General features: G+C 45.1%; 2 protein-coding genes across 2 annotated transcripts; both read left to right on the top strand.

The window, feature by feature from the left end:
- Positions 1 to 1,474: 1,474 nt before the first annotated feature.
- On the top strand, positions 1,475 to 2,008 carry EDB91DRAFT_1252746 (uncharacterized protein; the record flags this gene model as incomplete). Its single annotated transcript, XM_041323550.1, has 2 exons — positions 1,475 to 1,813; positions 1,880 to 2,008. The coding sequence occupies 2 exons, from the start codon at positions 1,475 to 1,477 to the stop codon at positions 2,006 to 2,008; spliced, it is 468 nt and encodes a 155-aa protein (XP_041172957.1).
- Positions 2,009 to 9,332: 7,324 nt separating this feature from the next.
- EDB91DRAFT_1252743 (uncharacterized protein) lies at positions 9,333 to 11,965 on the top strand (the record flags this gene model as incomplete). Its single annotated transcript, XM_041323549.1, has 6 exons — positions 9,333 to 9,357; positions 9,421 to 9,457; positions 9,512 to 9,687; positions 9,736 to 9,813; positions 11,610 to 11,767; positions 11,816 to 11,965. 6 exons carry the CDS (start codon positions 9,333 to 9,335, stop codon positions 11,963 to 11,965), a joined length of 624 nt encoding a protein of 207 aa, XP_041172956.1.
- Between the last annotated feature and the right edge of the window lie 1,830 nt (positions 11,966 to 13,795).

Raw genomic sequence — 13,795 nt, 5'->3', positions numbered from 1 at the left:
TATGTTACACTTTATTACTTATCACTATGCCAACTACCTTAAAACTACGAGTTGTCAGACCAAACATCTCAGTCCATTTCCTGAGACTGAGATGTAAGTCGAAGTCCCCGCTTCACGTTACAACTAGAGCTAACATACCCTTAGATATATTTAAAGTGAATGGTAATGAGCAGGACGGGACGATCTGATAAGAAACAAAGTATATCTCAGTCTCTGAAGGAGCTCATTGTATGAGTCTAGTACCTGATACATCAGTAAATTCACACATTCCTTAGCACAGCTTATTTTGAAAATTAAAACTTATTTTTGACTTATCTATATTTATTCACTTGGCTTTTAGTTTGATAAGTTGAATAAGGAAGCACGTGGTATTCAAGTGGCGAAAAGCAGCACAAGGCAAGATCAGATACCAAAGCCAAAACAAGCACTGCAAGCAACATATCATTACCGATCTACCCCTAGTACTAACAATTCAAACTCTAAACTTGTCTAAACCAACATCTCGAACGCAGTCTGGTATGTCCTTCGGCTCATTGTTTGTTTGTTGATAGACGCTGGAATGACAGACAATCTATGGTGGCCTCCAAACCAAGATTGATGGACTCGGACGTGCATTGCAGGCGGGAGCAAAAGTGCCGGTGGACAGAGGCAGTGGCTCATGCACTGGCAATGGTGACTGGGATGTTTGAGGATGGTGGTGAGGGGGCAGTGGTAGTTGGGATGGTGGTAGGAGATCCTGAGGAGGTCCTGGAGCAGGTATATTTGAGTGGAGTGAATGCCTGTGTTGGGTGAGACCTGATTGGTTTTGAAACCAGTGTGTGCAGCCTGGAGCTGGGCATGGAAGCTGAAGTAGGTGGTGAGCACGGTGGGGAGGCATATATGTGCTATAAGCAAAGTTGGTGTTGACAGTCAAAGAGGATTTCTGAAGGCGAACAACAAATTTGGACCGGCACCAATGTGACCAAACCAGGCTTAATGCACAAATGAAGGCTAGATTCAGGGGTTCTTGAAAGAAACGCCCAAATCACACAGGCTCATTGACGTTTGAGCAACATCGGAAACTTGAAGGTGTCCAATACAGTGAACTCTGGGTTCACAGCACCCAAAAAATGCCGAAAGTGTTACCGAACTGCCTCCTTGCCAGACAGGTTTTGGTAAACGTTGATGTTCAAACTGCTTCCTGAGAAGGGCTTGGTGAACATTGACACCTTGCAGAAAAACTATGGGTAAAAATTGATATTCAGACTACTGGGGCTGGCGAAAAAATACTGGTAAACCAACATTTGGGAGCGGGAGGTGTGAAAGGATTGCGGTAATCTAGTACTAGGTACGTCAGCTTGGTAAGGGTCAATGTAGATATTTATTCAGAGTCAGCTTAGACTACAATTTTTGAAGAATGGTGATGAAACATACCTTGTTGTGAGCTACCATTGCCCTCAAATTTCTTTAGCCTCCCAAACCCTCCATTGATACCATGCCTGCCAGCGCAGCTCCAAAACGCATGATGACTCAAGCTAAGAATGCAACTCAGCATCCAGGACATATTCTGACTGGGGGCACAAACCACGTAAAAAGACGTACCAAAGCTGAAAAGGCTGCTGACAAGCAACGTGAAGAAGAGGAGAAGGAGGCAAGTAAAGCAGCTATACAGGAAACTCATAAGTGCATTGCAGCATTTCAAAAAAAGATGCAGACAGACCAAGCTGCTGCATGTGCTGATGCACCTAAGCCTAGTTGTCCTTGTCCTTGTCCTGTGAAAAAGGCTGCAAAAGCCCCAGAGACCACTGACTTGACTACAGCTGCCGATACGGCTGTTGGTGCCAGCATGTATTTCCCCCCCCTCTCTTCACAGCACGGCTAATTATTTCCTGTGTTTCAGGTGGAACATGCCATCCGCCTTATTGCTTCCGAGACCCTTGTCAGAAAATTAGAGGTGAACAGTAAAGGCAAGGCCGTCAAGGTCCCTCACACTCTTAATAAGTCCTCAGGCAAGATCAGTGGCTCTTGAAAGGCCTTCTCAGACACCAATTTCGGTGTAATGACCAGGTGTTACATGACATCTATTAACCGCCTGCAAGAATTGGTCCTCCAGGATGTCTGGGGACAGGCAAAGGAGATCGCCTTGAAGAGGCGCAGTGCACCCTCCACTGTAGATGAAAACTCTGAGGATGAATGCGTGCTCATCTTCTAGTAGTACTACTAGTCGGTACTGTCTTTCTCATTGCCCGCATGCATCTCACTAACTAGTGTCTTCAAGTTTACTAAGTACTACTAGCCTATGGACTGCTACTACTCTTTTCCGCCACTTCATACTGTTACTACTCTTTGCTGCTTCATTAATTTGCTGCTGCTATTGCTTCTGAAACTCCTTTTTAATGTCTTTTTTTCTGAGTCCATACTTAATCTACTTGTTGCTTGAAAATGCAATGTTTTGCGGTCATGTTTCTCTCAAAAAGTGTGATTAAGTCGCAAACAAGTAGAAAATAAGTGAAATAAGTGTTATTACTTGCTGCTACTTTTGCTAGCACTTGCACTACTTACAAAGGCAAAATCATCGAAAAAAGGCCAAAATAAGGGTGGAAAAAGTCACAGTCAAGAGGAGGCATCTGCTTTTTCAACTTAAAATTGCTTGTGGCAAGTTGGTGTCGCCGTTCTTGTGCGTGACTTGTCCGCTCCTTTTTGGGAAGTTAACTGGCGGCAAGTTACCAAAAAGGAAGTTCAAGAAATATGTGAATTTACTGATGTAAGAAACAAAGTATCTATGGCTTGTTAGCAATGTAAAGTAACAGGAAAAATAACTGGGGCTTACATCTCAGTCTCTGAAGGAGCTGAGATTTTCATACAAAAGTAATTGACTTCTTATAGTAGGTTAGCATAGAGATGAAAAATATATGTATCGTAGCAAACGACACATTGCAATGTGGACGAGCTGCAGCTGACGTCAAAGTGTTGCTCGCTTGGACCACTTTTGGTTTCACTCGTATCTTATGCTTCAGTTGTCTTCACTGTCTCAGACTCTTCGGACTTCAACAATATTTTCTTATCAGGTACTACTATAGTCGTACTACCAAGTCCATTTCCCGAGACTGAGATATATATTTTCTTATCAGCTCCCATTTCTTGCTAGAAATCTGCACGGGTAAACCCCTGGGTACTGGAGCCCATACCCACACCTGTACCCGTACCTGCACCTGTGTGGGGTTTACCTGCGGGTAATACATACAAATGAAGATGGGACAACCGAAAATGAGTGGTGGTAGGTGCACAATGAAAATACTAGTAAGTAATGTACATACAAACATAGATTAAAAAAATATACCTATATTGCTGGGAATGAGTGGTGACATGCACAGACATGCACAAAGTTGCAAGCAAGTGTGAGAGTGCAAGACGGTGCAGGTAAGGTGTGAGAGGGTGCAGTGTTGAACCTGTCAGCAAGCTTCTCGATCCACTTAATCTCCTCAGCTGACATGCAATGGCGCTATGTCAGGAACAGCACAAATGAGTGGCGGCATGCGAAAATAAGTACAGACAAGCACAGCCTGAGACATGTCAAGATGAACATAGATGTGTGCAAGCACACAGATGTGTGGTTGAATGTTGAATGAGCGTGAATGGTAGCATTGAAGACATGTGAAAACATTTGTAAGTAATGAACATACATATAAGATCATTGAATACACACCTATATACAGTGGCAGACAAGTGCTGGGAAACAAAAATGTGTATAAATGTGTATAAATGAGTGCTGGCAGGTGAAAACGAACATGCACAGCCAGGCATCACAGAGACAAGTGTGAAACAAGCAAAGACAAGTGAGAACAGCACAAATGAGCAGGAACAAGTGGAGACATGCAGGGACATGCAGTGACAAGTGAGAATGAGGTGCAAACAAGTAGGGACAAGTGGAGACATGCGAGGATAGTATATGTACCTCATTTTAGTGAGTGTTTGCAATTCTAGAATTGTTGTTTGATGCACAAACTAAAATACCAAAGTAATTACCATTTTGGAAGGTACAGGTACACCAAGGGTACAGGTTAGAGCGTGGTGTGGGGAACATCCCCACTGTAGGCCCGTATCCCATATATTTCCCAAACCTTACCAGTATCTTTCCGTGTGTTCTGCTACCCATCCACTTCTTATCTGACTTGCCCACTACACGGAACTAAGAGCCCGTTCAGCAACCGACATTTGAACAAAATTTTACCAACTCGAAAGTTGTCGGTGGCACGAGTGTGACTGAGATGTAAGCTGAGTTTGAAAGCCCTCGGTAAGATTGACCGTTATCGATAACATACTAGCCATGGATCCAGTATTCAGGCAGCCGTTGACTAACCCTCTTATTCAACAGAGACCTCTCATAGCCCAGCTGACTCGACCACTAGCAGTACAGACTCACCCCAACCGGACTCGTTTACCTCAAGCTGCAGTTCGCCAGCATATGCTTCGTTACATTGCCCTCCTCCTCAATATTCTACTTGCCGCCACAGCGCATATCCTCCTACAGCAAGTCCAGGATGATCCTGAACCCTACCACACATCTGCCCTCACAGGGCAAGAGTGGGTGATGGAGTTGATTGTCGGCCACCCAGAGTGCATCCGCTGCAAGCTTGGTGTCACTGCTCACGTCTTTGAGAGCTTGGTGTGTGACCTTCGAAACTTCGGTCACACGGATTCACGCTTTGTATCACTCGAGGAGCAGTTGGCGATTTTTCTGTACACTTGTGTCACAGGTTTGACGGTTAGACATGTTGCAGAACGATTCCAGCGTTCAAACACTACTATTTCCAAGTTTGTGATTCGATCTATGTTTCACGCCTGACACTAACTCCCTTGTAGGTATTTCTGCAAGATCTTAGAGATTTTCGCCTCCCACCCATTCTATACGACGCATGTACACCTTCCTGCCGACAATGCCCCTGTCTCCAGTGCTATTCGCGACAACCCAAAATGATGGCCATACTTCCGGGACGCTATTGGAGCGATTGACGGCAGTCACATCCATGCGTTCCCTCCCTCTGCCACCTGCCACCTCTACTACAATCAAAAAGGTTTCATCTCTCAAAATTGCCTCTTCATTTGCGATTTCGACCTCAATTTCACCTTTGCACTCACTGGATGAGAGGGATCTGCAACCAATGCACGGCTCTGGGATGTAGCTTGCAATGACGGGCTGAATCTTCCGGCGGGAAAATATCTTCTCGCAGACCTGGGGTTCCCCTCATGCCAACAACTTTTGGTCCCTTACCGCGGCATTTGGTACCATCTGGCTGAATGGGGTCGTGCCAGTGTCAGGTATGTCATAGGCTCTTTTTTTGTTATCCGGCTCATCCAACACTGCTTCCAGACCCACCAACAAGGAAGAATTGTTTAATCTTCGCCACGCATCCGCTCGCAACATTATCAAACATATTTTCGGTGTTCTGAAGTGGCGCTTTCGCATTCTTTTAGTATCCCCGGAGTATAAGATAGGGATTCAGGCACGCATACCCACTGCGCTATGCGCTCTTCATAATTACATACGCGCTCATGACCCATATGAAGAGCCTCCACCTCAGAGAGCCATCTTCAACGACAACCCCACCCATCAAGGACGACCTGGCGAAGCATGTGACGACCCACCCAAACCCACAACCATCCGCGACGAAGCCAACATATTTCATGATCGCATGGCGACTGAGATGTGGGAAGATTACCAGACAATTTTGCAGGAGCGTGATCTGATTGACGTAGCTCACTCGTTGGATATCGATGAAGACTCAGAGAACGAGGACAACATAGACGAGTACTATGGGAGTGAGGATGATGGTAATGATGCATAAATTCACGATGTATAGTGTACATAGGACTACAACATGAAGATGCGCTGCATATCAATGAATGGAGGCTATGTAACGTGATTTGTAAGACGCAATATGAAAGAGGATGAAGCAAAAAGACGGCGATATGATTTTGATGAGCGAGAAGACGATTAGAATGCACCATACTCCCCCCTGTGAGCCTGCCAGATAACAGATTCTAAAAAGGGTAGACGATTCTCGGGCCTGTTGAGCAAGTAGGTGGAGCATACAACTGGGCTCCTCATGAACACGTTCATGAGGGTGATCTTGTCATCTCCCGACACACCATCTTCATCTTGCATCATGGACATGGCACTCGATCTTTCATCTGCTACCCGAGTTTCATCAGTACTGACCATTGATGCTGTGAGACTATCCGTCAGGCGGTTGATGCAGCCTTGAAGGTTCATAAACACAGCAGTGCTGGCAGCATCCTTGGCAGCCTTTTTGCTGGAGCCGCTAGTGATGCGTGACATGCCAGTGTTGTTGCTGCTGCTGCTGCCGCCACCACGTGCTGATAATCTAGGTTTTTTATCAGTGCTGCTGGTGGGAGACTCCAGAACAGAGGTTCTGGGGGTGGTGGTGGAAAGGATCATATCGGAGTGTGAGTGTTTTCCTGTGCTAGAAGCTGCCACTGAAGACAGGGGAGGGGGGAACATAGAACCTCTGGCCACAGGCCCAGGGGTTGGAAGAGTAGACATGATATGGCCCCATCCAAAGCCATCCAAGGCCTCTGTGTTAGTGGCATCAACTTCAGGTATGTTGCTAACACCACCGGCGGCGGCAGCATCAGCTATGCTCATATTAAGACCCAGAGCATCACCGCTTGCTTCTGGGTCAGCACTAGTAGCGGCAGCGGCCGCTGATGCTTGTGCAGCGAGTGAAGCTGGGTTATAGGCAGCCGCCCCAACAGTGCTACTGCCATGTGGCAGAATCTGCAACATCTTGGACCAAAATGGCCATCCGCTGTTTTTAAAAGGTTTCATAACCTCAAGACAAAATGTAAGCAGCAGACTGGAGGCCAAATGTATTTACATACCTTGTTGCCACTGCTGGCATTGAGAAATTGCTCCCACGTGAGCTCTGCCGATGGCCCCTGAATATTGGCCCCATTAATATTGTCCCAATGACATCCTGATTGACTATTCCGATATCTGTCTATCGCGCTGTGGATCTGTTTCAACTATAGGGGCAGTTGATGTTAGCAATGATCTGAGTGGGATGGATGTAACTCACAGTTGACCATTTCATCTTACACTGTGTCATGGTCTTGGGTTAGGCCTGAATCCCTGCTTCTTCAACCTTCTCTGCTATCTTCTTTGCAGCATCGGTAAATGTCTCCTCTTTGAACGTTGTCCCTGCCATCTTGGATACCTGCGTGATTAGATAATCCAAGAGAGCCTCAACCTCCAGGGTGGTCCACTGCGCTTTTGGTACAGATGATTTGTTTTCATTCTTTCTGGTCATAGACAGGAGTTGAAACTGGGTACAGACAATGAGAACAGCTACAGTTGCAAAGATGCGCTTTCGCTGCAGAGGATCGTATCGATGGCTAATAGTAGTAGGAATCGTCATCATAGTTGGAGGGCAAGTGAATTCAAACTCCGACATGTCGGCTTTCGTGCCGCTCATGCACAATTTGTTTGGTTGGCTAAATTTTGTTCAAATGTCGGTTGCTGAATGGGCTCTAAGTGGAACAATGCGGAACCAAGCAGAACAACCGTGCATCATGCACATCATATCCCTTTAGCCTTCAGAATGTCCTCCTCTGTCCTGTCCCTGTCCTTCCATCCTCACTGGTGAGTACTCGCTACGTTCCTTGTGTTGCTGACATGTTGCTATCTCATTTCACATGTGTTACAATACTTATATGGATCTTGCCGCTACTTGGAACCAGTTCCTTATCTCACAGCCTCGCCCAGTTGTAGCATAGCGCTTTTCGGAACCCCTTCCTATATAGATAGCAATAGATGGGATCTTAGTTTTTTACCTTTTGATAGATTTGACTTGACTCCCACTTACAGAGTACTTCCCAGTACTCCACTCACTGTTTAAAATATCTTCCTGAATCTATTCTTGACCTCATCATGACGCCCGCACATCTGTGAGTTCTGCTTGAAACACCCTACTCCCCAAATCCAACGACTTGGAACAAGTACCAGACACAAGCCAGGTCTGACTTTGCCCAATCTTCCTCATATAGGCTTGTAGTTTCTTTTTCCCTCCATTGTATCCGTGATCTCTGTCCGCATGTCAGTTCTGTTTGTTGCGTGTTAGTTCTGTTTGTTGCGCATTTGTTCCACTTGTTGCGCATTTGTTCTGCTTGTTGTGCGCTTGTTCCATCCATTGCGCGCTTTGTTCCGCATCAGTGTGTTTCCAGTCCTAGTAAGGACCAGAACCCTTTGGGTCGCTAGACAGAGTCTAGTCTTTGCTTTCCTTGCACTTACTTGAGGACTCGCTACCCAGTAGCAATCCCCTTGGGACGAGTATTTGCCTCACACCCTTGTTAGACATCTGAATCACCCCAGAGTCTATTTTCCTCACCCACAGTGGGTCTCAAAATCTTAACCCGTACCCGTACCCGAGTAGTACCTGTACCCGTGACCCACACGGGTTACCCATACCCATGCAGATCCTTATTTCTTGCTCACTCTAAGCCTCTCATCACGAGATCGACTGCTAAGTTGCATCCGAATTGCAGTGGTTGAATAACTGCAATCCAGCTGCAACTCCAGGTTCATGGGTGTAGAGCACAGGGCCTTCTGAAGAATGGAGTTCACAATTTCAAGTTTTCAATGGCTATTGAATACATGGTCGGACACGATTATCATGAAAGTCAATGCAGGTGTGTGATTATGACCAATTAGAAAGGTTAGTGGCTGAAAATGCTAAATCCTTGGCCCAGGATACTTAGCAACACTGCAGGATTAAAGTCCCCCTTTAAAAAGGGGTGAAATCAGGTTCTTTCACATTCATATCATGAATGAATTGTATCTGACAAAGTGAAGAGGCTCAGACTAGAAACAAGTGAGAGAAGACTAAAGCTATGACAAGTGCATACCTAGAAATGAGTAAGAGAAAACTATGTATTGTTAGCACTAAGTATGCGGAGGAGTCATAGTAAGTAGCTCACCTCAGTCTTGGTTGGAAAGACTGAGGGAAGGGAATAGTATGGACACTGAATATAGTGTTCCAAAGTCCAGTTGCTGGACCACAAAAAGACCAGCAACTGGACTGGACCACAGTTTTTTTGAACCAGACCACAGTTGCAGTTATTTTGCAGTCTTTTCAGGTCTGGTTGCAAGTTGCTTGGTTTGGGCATAAGTGATGGAACACTGAAAAACTGGTTGCATTGTAAGGTATAACAAACATATTCAAGCTACTAGCTAGTATGATCCAGCAAACACCTCTAGTGATGTATTGGGCCTGACCTGTGAGTTGAACAGGCTCAGGCTTCCCAGTTTGGAAACACCGGCAGCATATTCCACCATGATGTACAGTTTATGCACCACCAGTGAGTGATTCTTTGTGTGACTGATCTACTGGCAGAATGTGATGGTACTGATGCTTCCCACAGTGATATCTGATGATGACACACCTGTTGCCATCACTGTGTGAACAAAGCACAATATCATTCCATCATCTCACCTTACCAACTCTAACAACAGTGCAACACCAGAATTCAGCAGCCATAAAAACATTCAACAGACTCTCCAACCTATAGCTATCACCAACTCGAGAAATGCTGGCAAGTGCAATTTGGTGGATGCAGACTGGACTCCTTCCTTGACGGAAGACTTAGTGGAGTTGTCCAGTGAAGGAGACAAAGCCATGGGCCACAAAGGTATGTTGCCGCCTCTGCATTTGTATACTTACTCTTTCAATTCTATAGGCCAACACCTTTGTCGGGCTCATGATCCGTCATTTATGGATTATGCCTGTTCTTCTGCATCTCTCATGGATGACACAGGTATGTATTTTTATTCACTGGTACTATAACTTAACCTCCCCACCAACCAACAGAAGAGACTCCAAGTACTCGCTGTGGGTACAACAAGCGCAGCAGTGATAAATAAATCTACTACACAGTTGGGTCTTTGCTGCCTGCTGCCTCACTTGAGAACAAGCACGTTCGACCCTAAAGGGGATTGCTACTGGGGAGTACTAGTCTCTGACTAAACGACCCTAATCAACCCTACCACAGGTAGGATGAGGATCCGCAAAAATGTGGAACAAGTGGAACTCAAGCAGAACTCAAGCAGAACTCAAGCGGAATGGAACAGAATGAAGCAGAACTCAACTGGATACAATGCGGAACGTACAGATTCGTCAGAACTTGCAGATCGAGTCGAAGGAAGTATATCACAAGGTTAGATTAATAGTGGGCATAAGTCAAAGTGGTCCTCTAGTAAGGTGAAGGAAAAGTGGAAGAAAAGTCGGAAGGTAAAAGATGGGATTCAATTTGATAAAAAAACACCCAAGCCCTGAGTACCACTACTTAAAGGGAAGATTATTTTCAAGGAACACTGAGGTACAGGTAGTAAACTTCTCAGGAAGCGGAAGTGAAGGCTGTTACGGTTGTCTGTGACACCTTTCATTTTCCTTTTCACCTTTCACATCTTCACCTCTTCACATTGACACCATGTCACAGTGTCATCATTTCCTGATATCACCCTATCTAGGGTTACTCTCCGACTTCACCTTATCACAGGTGCACACCCCTATTCATTGATCTGAGATCAATCTCGATCTATCCTCGGCAAGACCTTGGATATTACTTACACGCTAATACCTAGTGTATTCTCACAGACCCTTAACATGCATACACCATGTGTATTCCCATGGACACTTATCTATACTTATATGGACATATTACTTACTTACCCTTGACCCTGGACCCTGACTTACTATCATATATAAGCAGGTCATAGTCTCGATGATTCCTCATCTTGACCTACGCTGGAACTACCCAGATACATCCTCAGACTACTAGTTAGACACTAGTGAATCCACCTTGATTCCTTTGACTTTAGAGTGCCACCTCTAGTAGATTGATTGACTTGAAACCTCCTCTGATTACCATCAGTGTAACAAAGGCAGGCAGTGCACATGGGTGCAATACTCCGGAATAGAGGTCCGTGCCATAAGGGCATGTGTCAGTGTGATCCGGATAATGTTAGAAGCAACAGGAAGAGAGATACAGCGTACCAATGGACCTGGAAGGATGGGGACAGGACATGCGAAGGTTGTCTGACAATGCGCGGGAATATCGGATAGTGCAGGTGGGTTCCAAAGGATGCGCGGGAATGCGGAACCCATTGGACGATGCACAGGAAACATGAAATGTGCGGAATATGTGGAACTGATGTGAGACGATGCAGAAAGGATGGGGTTTTACACCTACAGTGGGGGTATATTGATGACACCTGTACTTTGACATGAGGAGAGGGGCAGTGATGTCAGTGCATTTTTTTTGGCAAACCCTATCCACACAAGGCCAAGGATGGGAAAACATGTTCAATCTGAGACTGTGAGTCATGCAAGTAAGTACATAATCTTTCTTCACTATCTCCACTGACAGAGTTGCAGAAAGAAAGGGTACCCATGTCAGATTGTTAGTGACACATCAACATGTTGATGCCATATTGCATTCCGGCATTCAGTAAGTTTGTTTTTTATTTTGATACTTGACACTTTAATGTTTACTACAGAATAATTATTGTTGATGGTGCAAGACTAATAACTTTGAGTTGATGTTGCCTCAAGATATCAAGGAATGTAAAATGGTGCTAGCTATTGCAAATGTGCAGCAAACAAGTCTTGACAGCCATCTGCAAGAAAATTCTTCCAGTAAGGTTGTTGTCCCATACATGGACATAGTCTTTCATGAAGCTGCTATTGAGTGGCTAATTTCCACTAGCCAGGTAGGTGTTGATTTATTGTATTCACAGTGATTTTTGATTGTTTTGCAGCCTGTCATATACCTGATCCGACCGCTCCGATATCAATATCCGCTCCACTTTCTGACCACCTCCACTCCTTCCATTCTCCACTCCGTCCAATCATTATCTGCATCTGCCCCTACACTTCCGCTCGACCGCCCGACTGGTCCCCTTCCGTAACGTCTCCATTCAACTGGAACCTCTTTCCCCTTTTAGATATATACTTTCCCCTTTGGTACATAGACCCTTACTTCCGGATCACCGGTAATTCCTATTACTGCTTGATCACTGATCTGATGTGTACATATTGATATCCGCTCTGACTTATGTCTTCGCCTGTGTAAAGTACTTACAAACTATATCCTTGGTACATAGCTTTACAACATAGTTATCCTGATCACTGCCTCATACATAGAAGTATATAACATATCCTGTACTTAGATATTTTCCCCAGTCTTAATATTACTTATCTTCTTGCAGTTACTACTTGTGAGAATTCTCAGTAGGACCTTGCCTCCAACTTAGAGCCGTGCTCTAAGTCTTCTCTTTACTTCTCTGCCCCTATCAAGTATTCCTCCTGCTCCTTCCCGCCCTCTGCATCATCCTCTGCCTCCTCCGCTCCTATTAAGTATTCCCCCTGCTCCTCTCCACCCTCCCCATTATCCTCCGTCCTCTCCGCTCCACTCCTAGTCGGTCCCCCGCTAGTAGCTCTTACCTCTTGACCCTCAAAGCGGACCTAAGTGGTCCACTTGTCCTATCGTCAGACAACATCGGACCCACTCCAAATTTGGGGCATGTACTCGGCTAAGGGCACAGCGCAAGAGTGGAAGCCAAGCCCCGACACCTCTGATTCCTGAGTCGGCACGGTACCTAACACAGCCTATTCAAGCAATTGATCATCCGAGCTTCCAGAAGATGATTGCTGTAGCAGCTTGTGCTATGAGCAGTGTTGTTCTGCCGAATTGTAATGCTATGCACTGCAAAATTAGGAATTTGTTCAAGAAGCAGATATATGCTTACATCTAGACTAGTTTAAGGAAGAGCATATTAAGTTGTATGGTGAGCATGGTGTTCCATCATCACCAAAAAAGAAGTCTGGTAAGGTACATGGACTTATTCAAGAGCTCTCTAGTGATGATGAGAGTGGTGACAATGAACCAGAAGAGTCGGAAGGGGATCCCCAATTGCCATGGTTAAGAGAGTTCCACCTCTACCTTAACTCATCTACTCTAGTTCCCGATAACATGTCTATCATTCAGTGGTGGGGAGTAAGGTATCATTTCATGTCAACTGAATTGTTGTTGATCTGGCTTAATGTTATAGGTGAATGCTCGTCAGTACCCTGTATGGGCATACCTTGCCCATGATCATTTGTCGATCATGGTTACTTCAGTTTTGAGTGAGCGAGCTTTTTCTGCTGCAGCTCTGACTGTCACCAAGTGTCATAACCACTTGAAGGGTGATGTTGTAGAGGCAATTCAGGTGCTTCACATGATGTATCAACATGATTTGATCTTCTGAGAGGCCCCTACTTCAACTTTAGAATTAGCATCAGAGGGACCAGATGATGGCAAGAAGGAGGTCATTTCAGATGTATCAGATGTTGAGTATTGAGTCTAATTGTCTCTGTGTCGGAAAAATCTAATTTTGGTTGGAATATATTAAAAGGGTGTGGAAGGCTTCAATTTACCGGCAGCATTGCGGTCCGGTTGCAAGACAACCCAAAAATCATGGAAGTTGCTTGGAAGCCTCAGGGGTGGTCTTCCAAGACCATCCCAAGACCATTCCAATGCAAGGGTCAAATTAAGACAGCCTAAAGATCTCGCCTTGATTGCAAGATAATTGGAAGTTACGTGATTCCATTTTGAGGGCATTGGATTCATTGTAAGGCAAAGCATCAAATTGGAATCCCATCAAAATACAGTAATTACAAAAGTTGATTTTCTTGATACTGTCATATCCCATACCTCTGGATCCGGAATTCCGGATCTACTTCATTGAAGTCCGGTC

The sequence above is a fragment of the Suillus paluster genome (genome assembly GCF_016628075.1).
Source record: "Suillus paluster strain FC165 chromosome Unknown EDB91scaffold_72, whole genome shotgun sequence".
NCBI classification, from domain to species: domain Eukaryota; kingdom Fungi; phylum Basidiomycota; class Agaricomycetes; order Boletales; family Suillaceae; genus Suillus; species Suillus paluster.
Note: the sequence above shows the minus strand (reverse complement) of the source record. Positions and strands in the feature narration are given on the sequence as shown.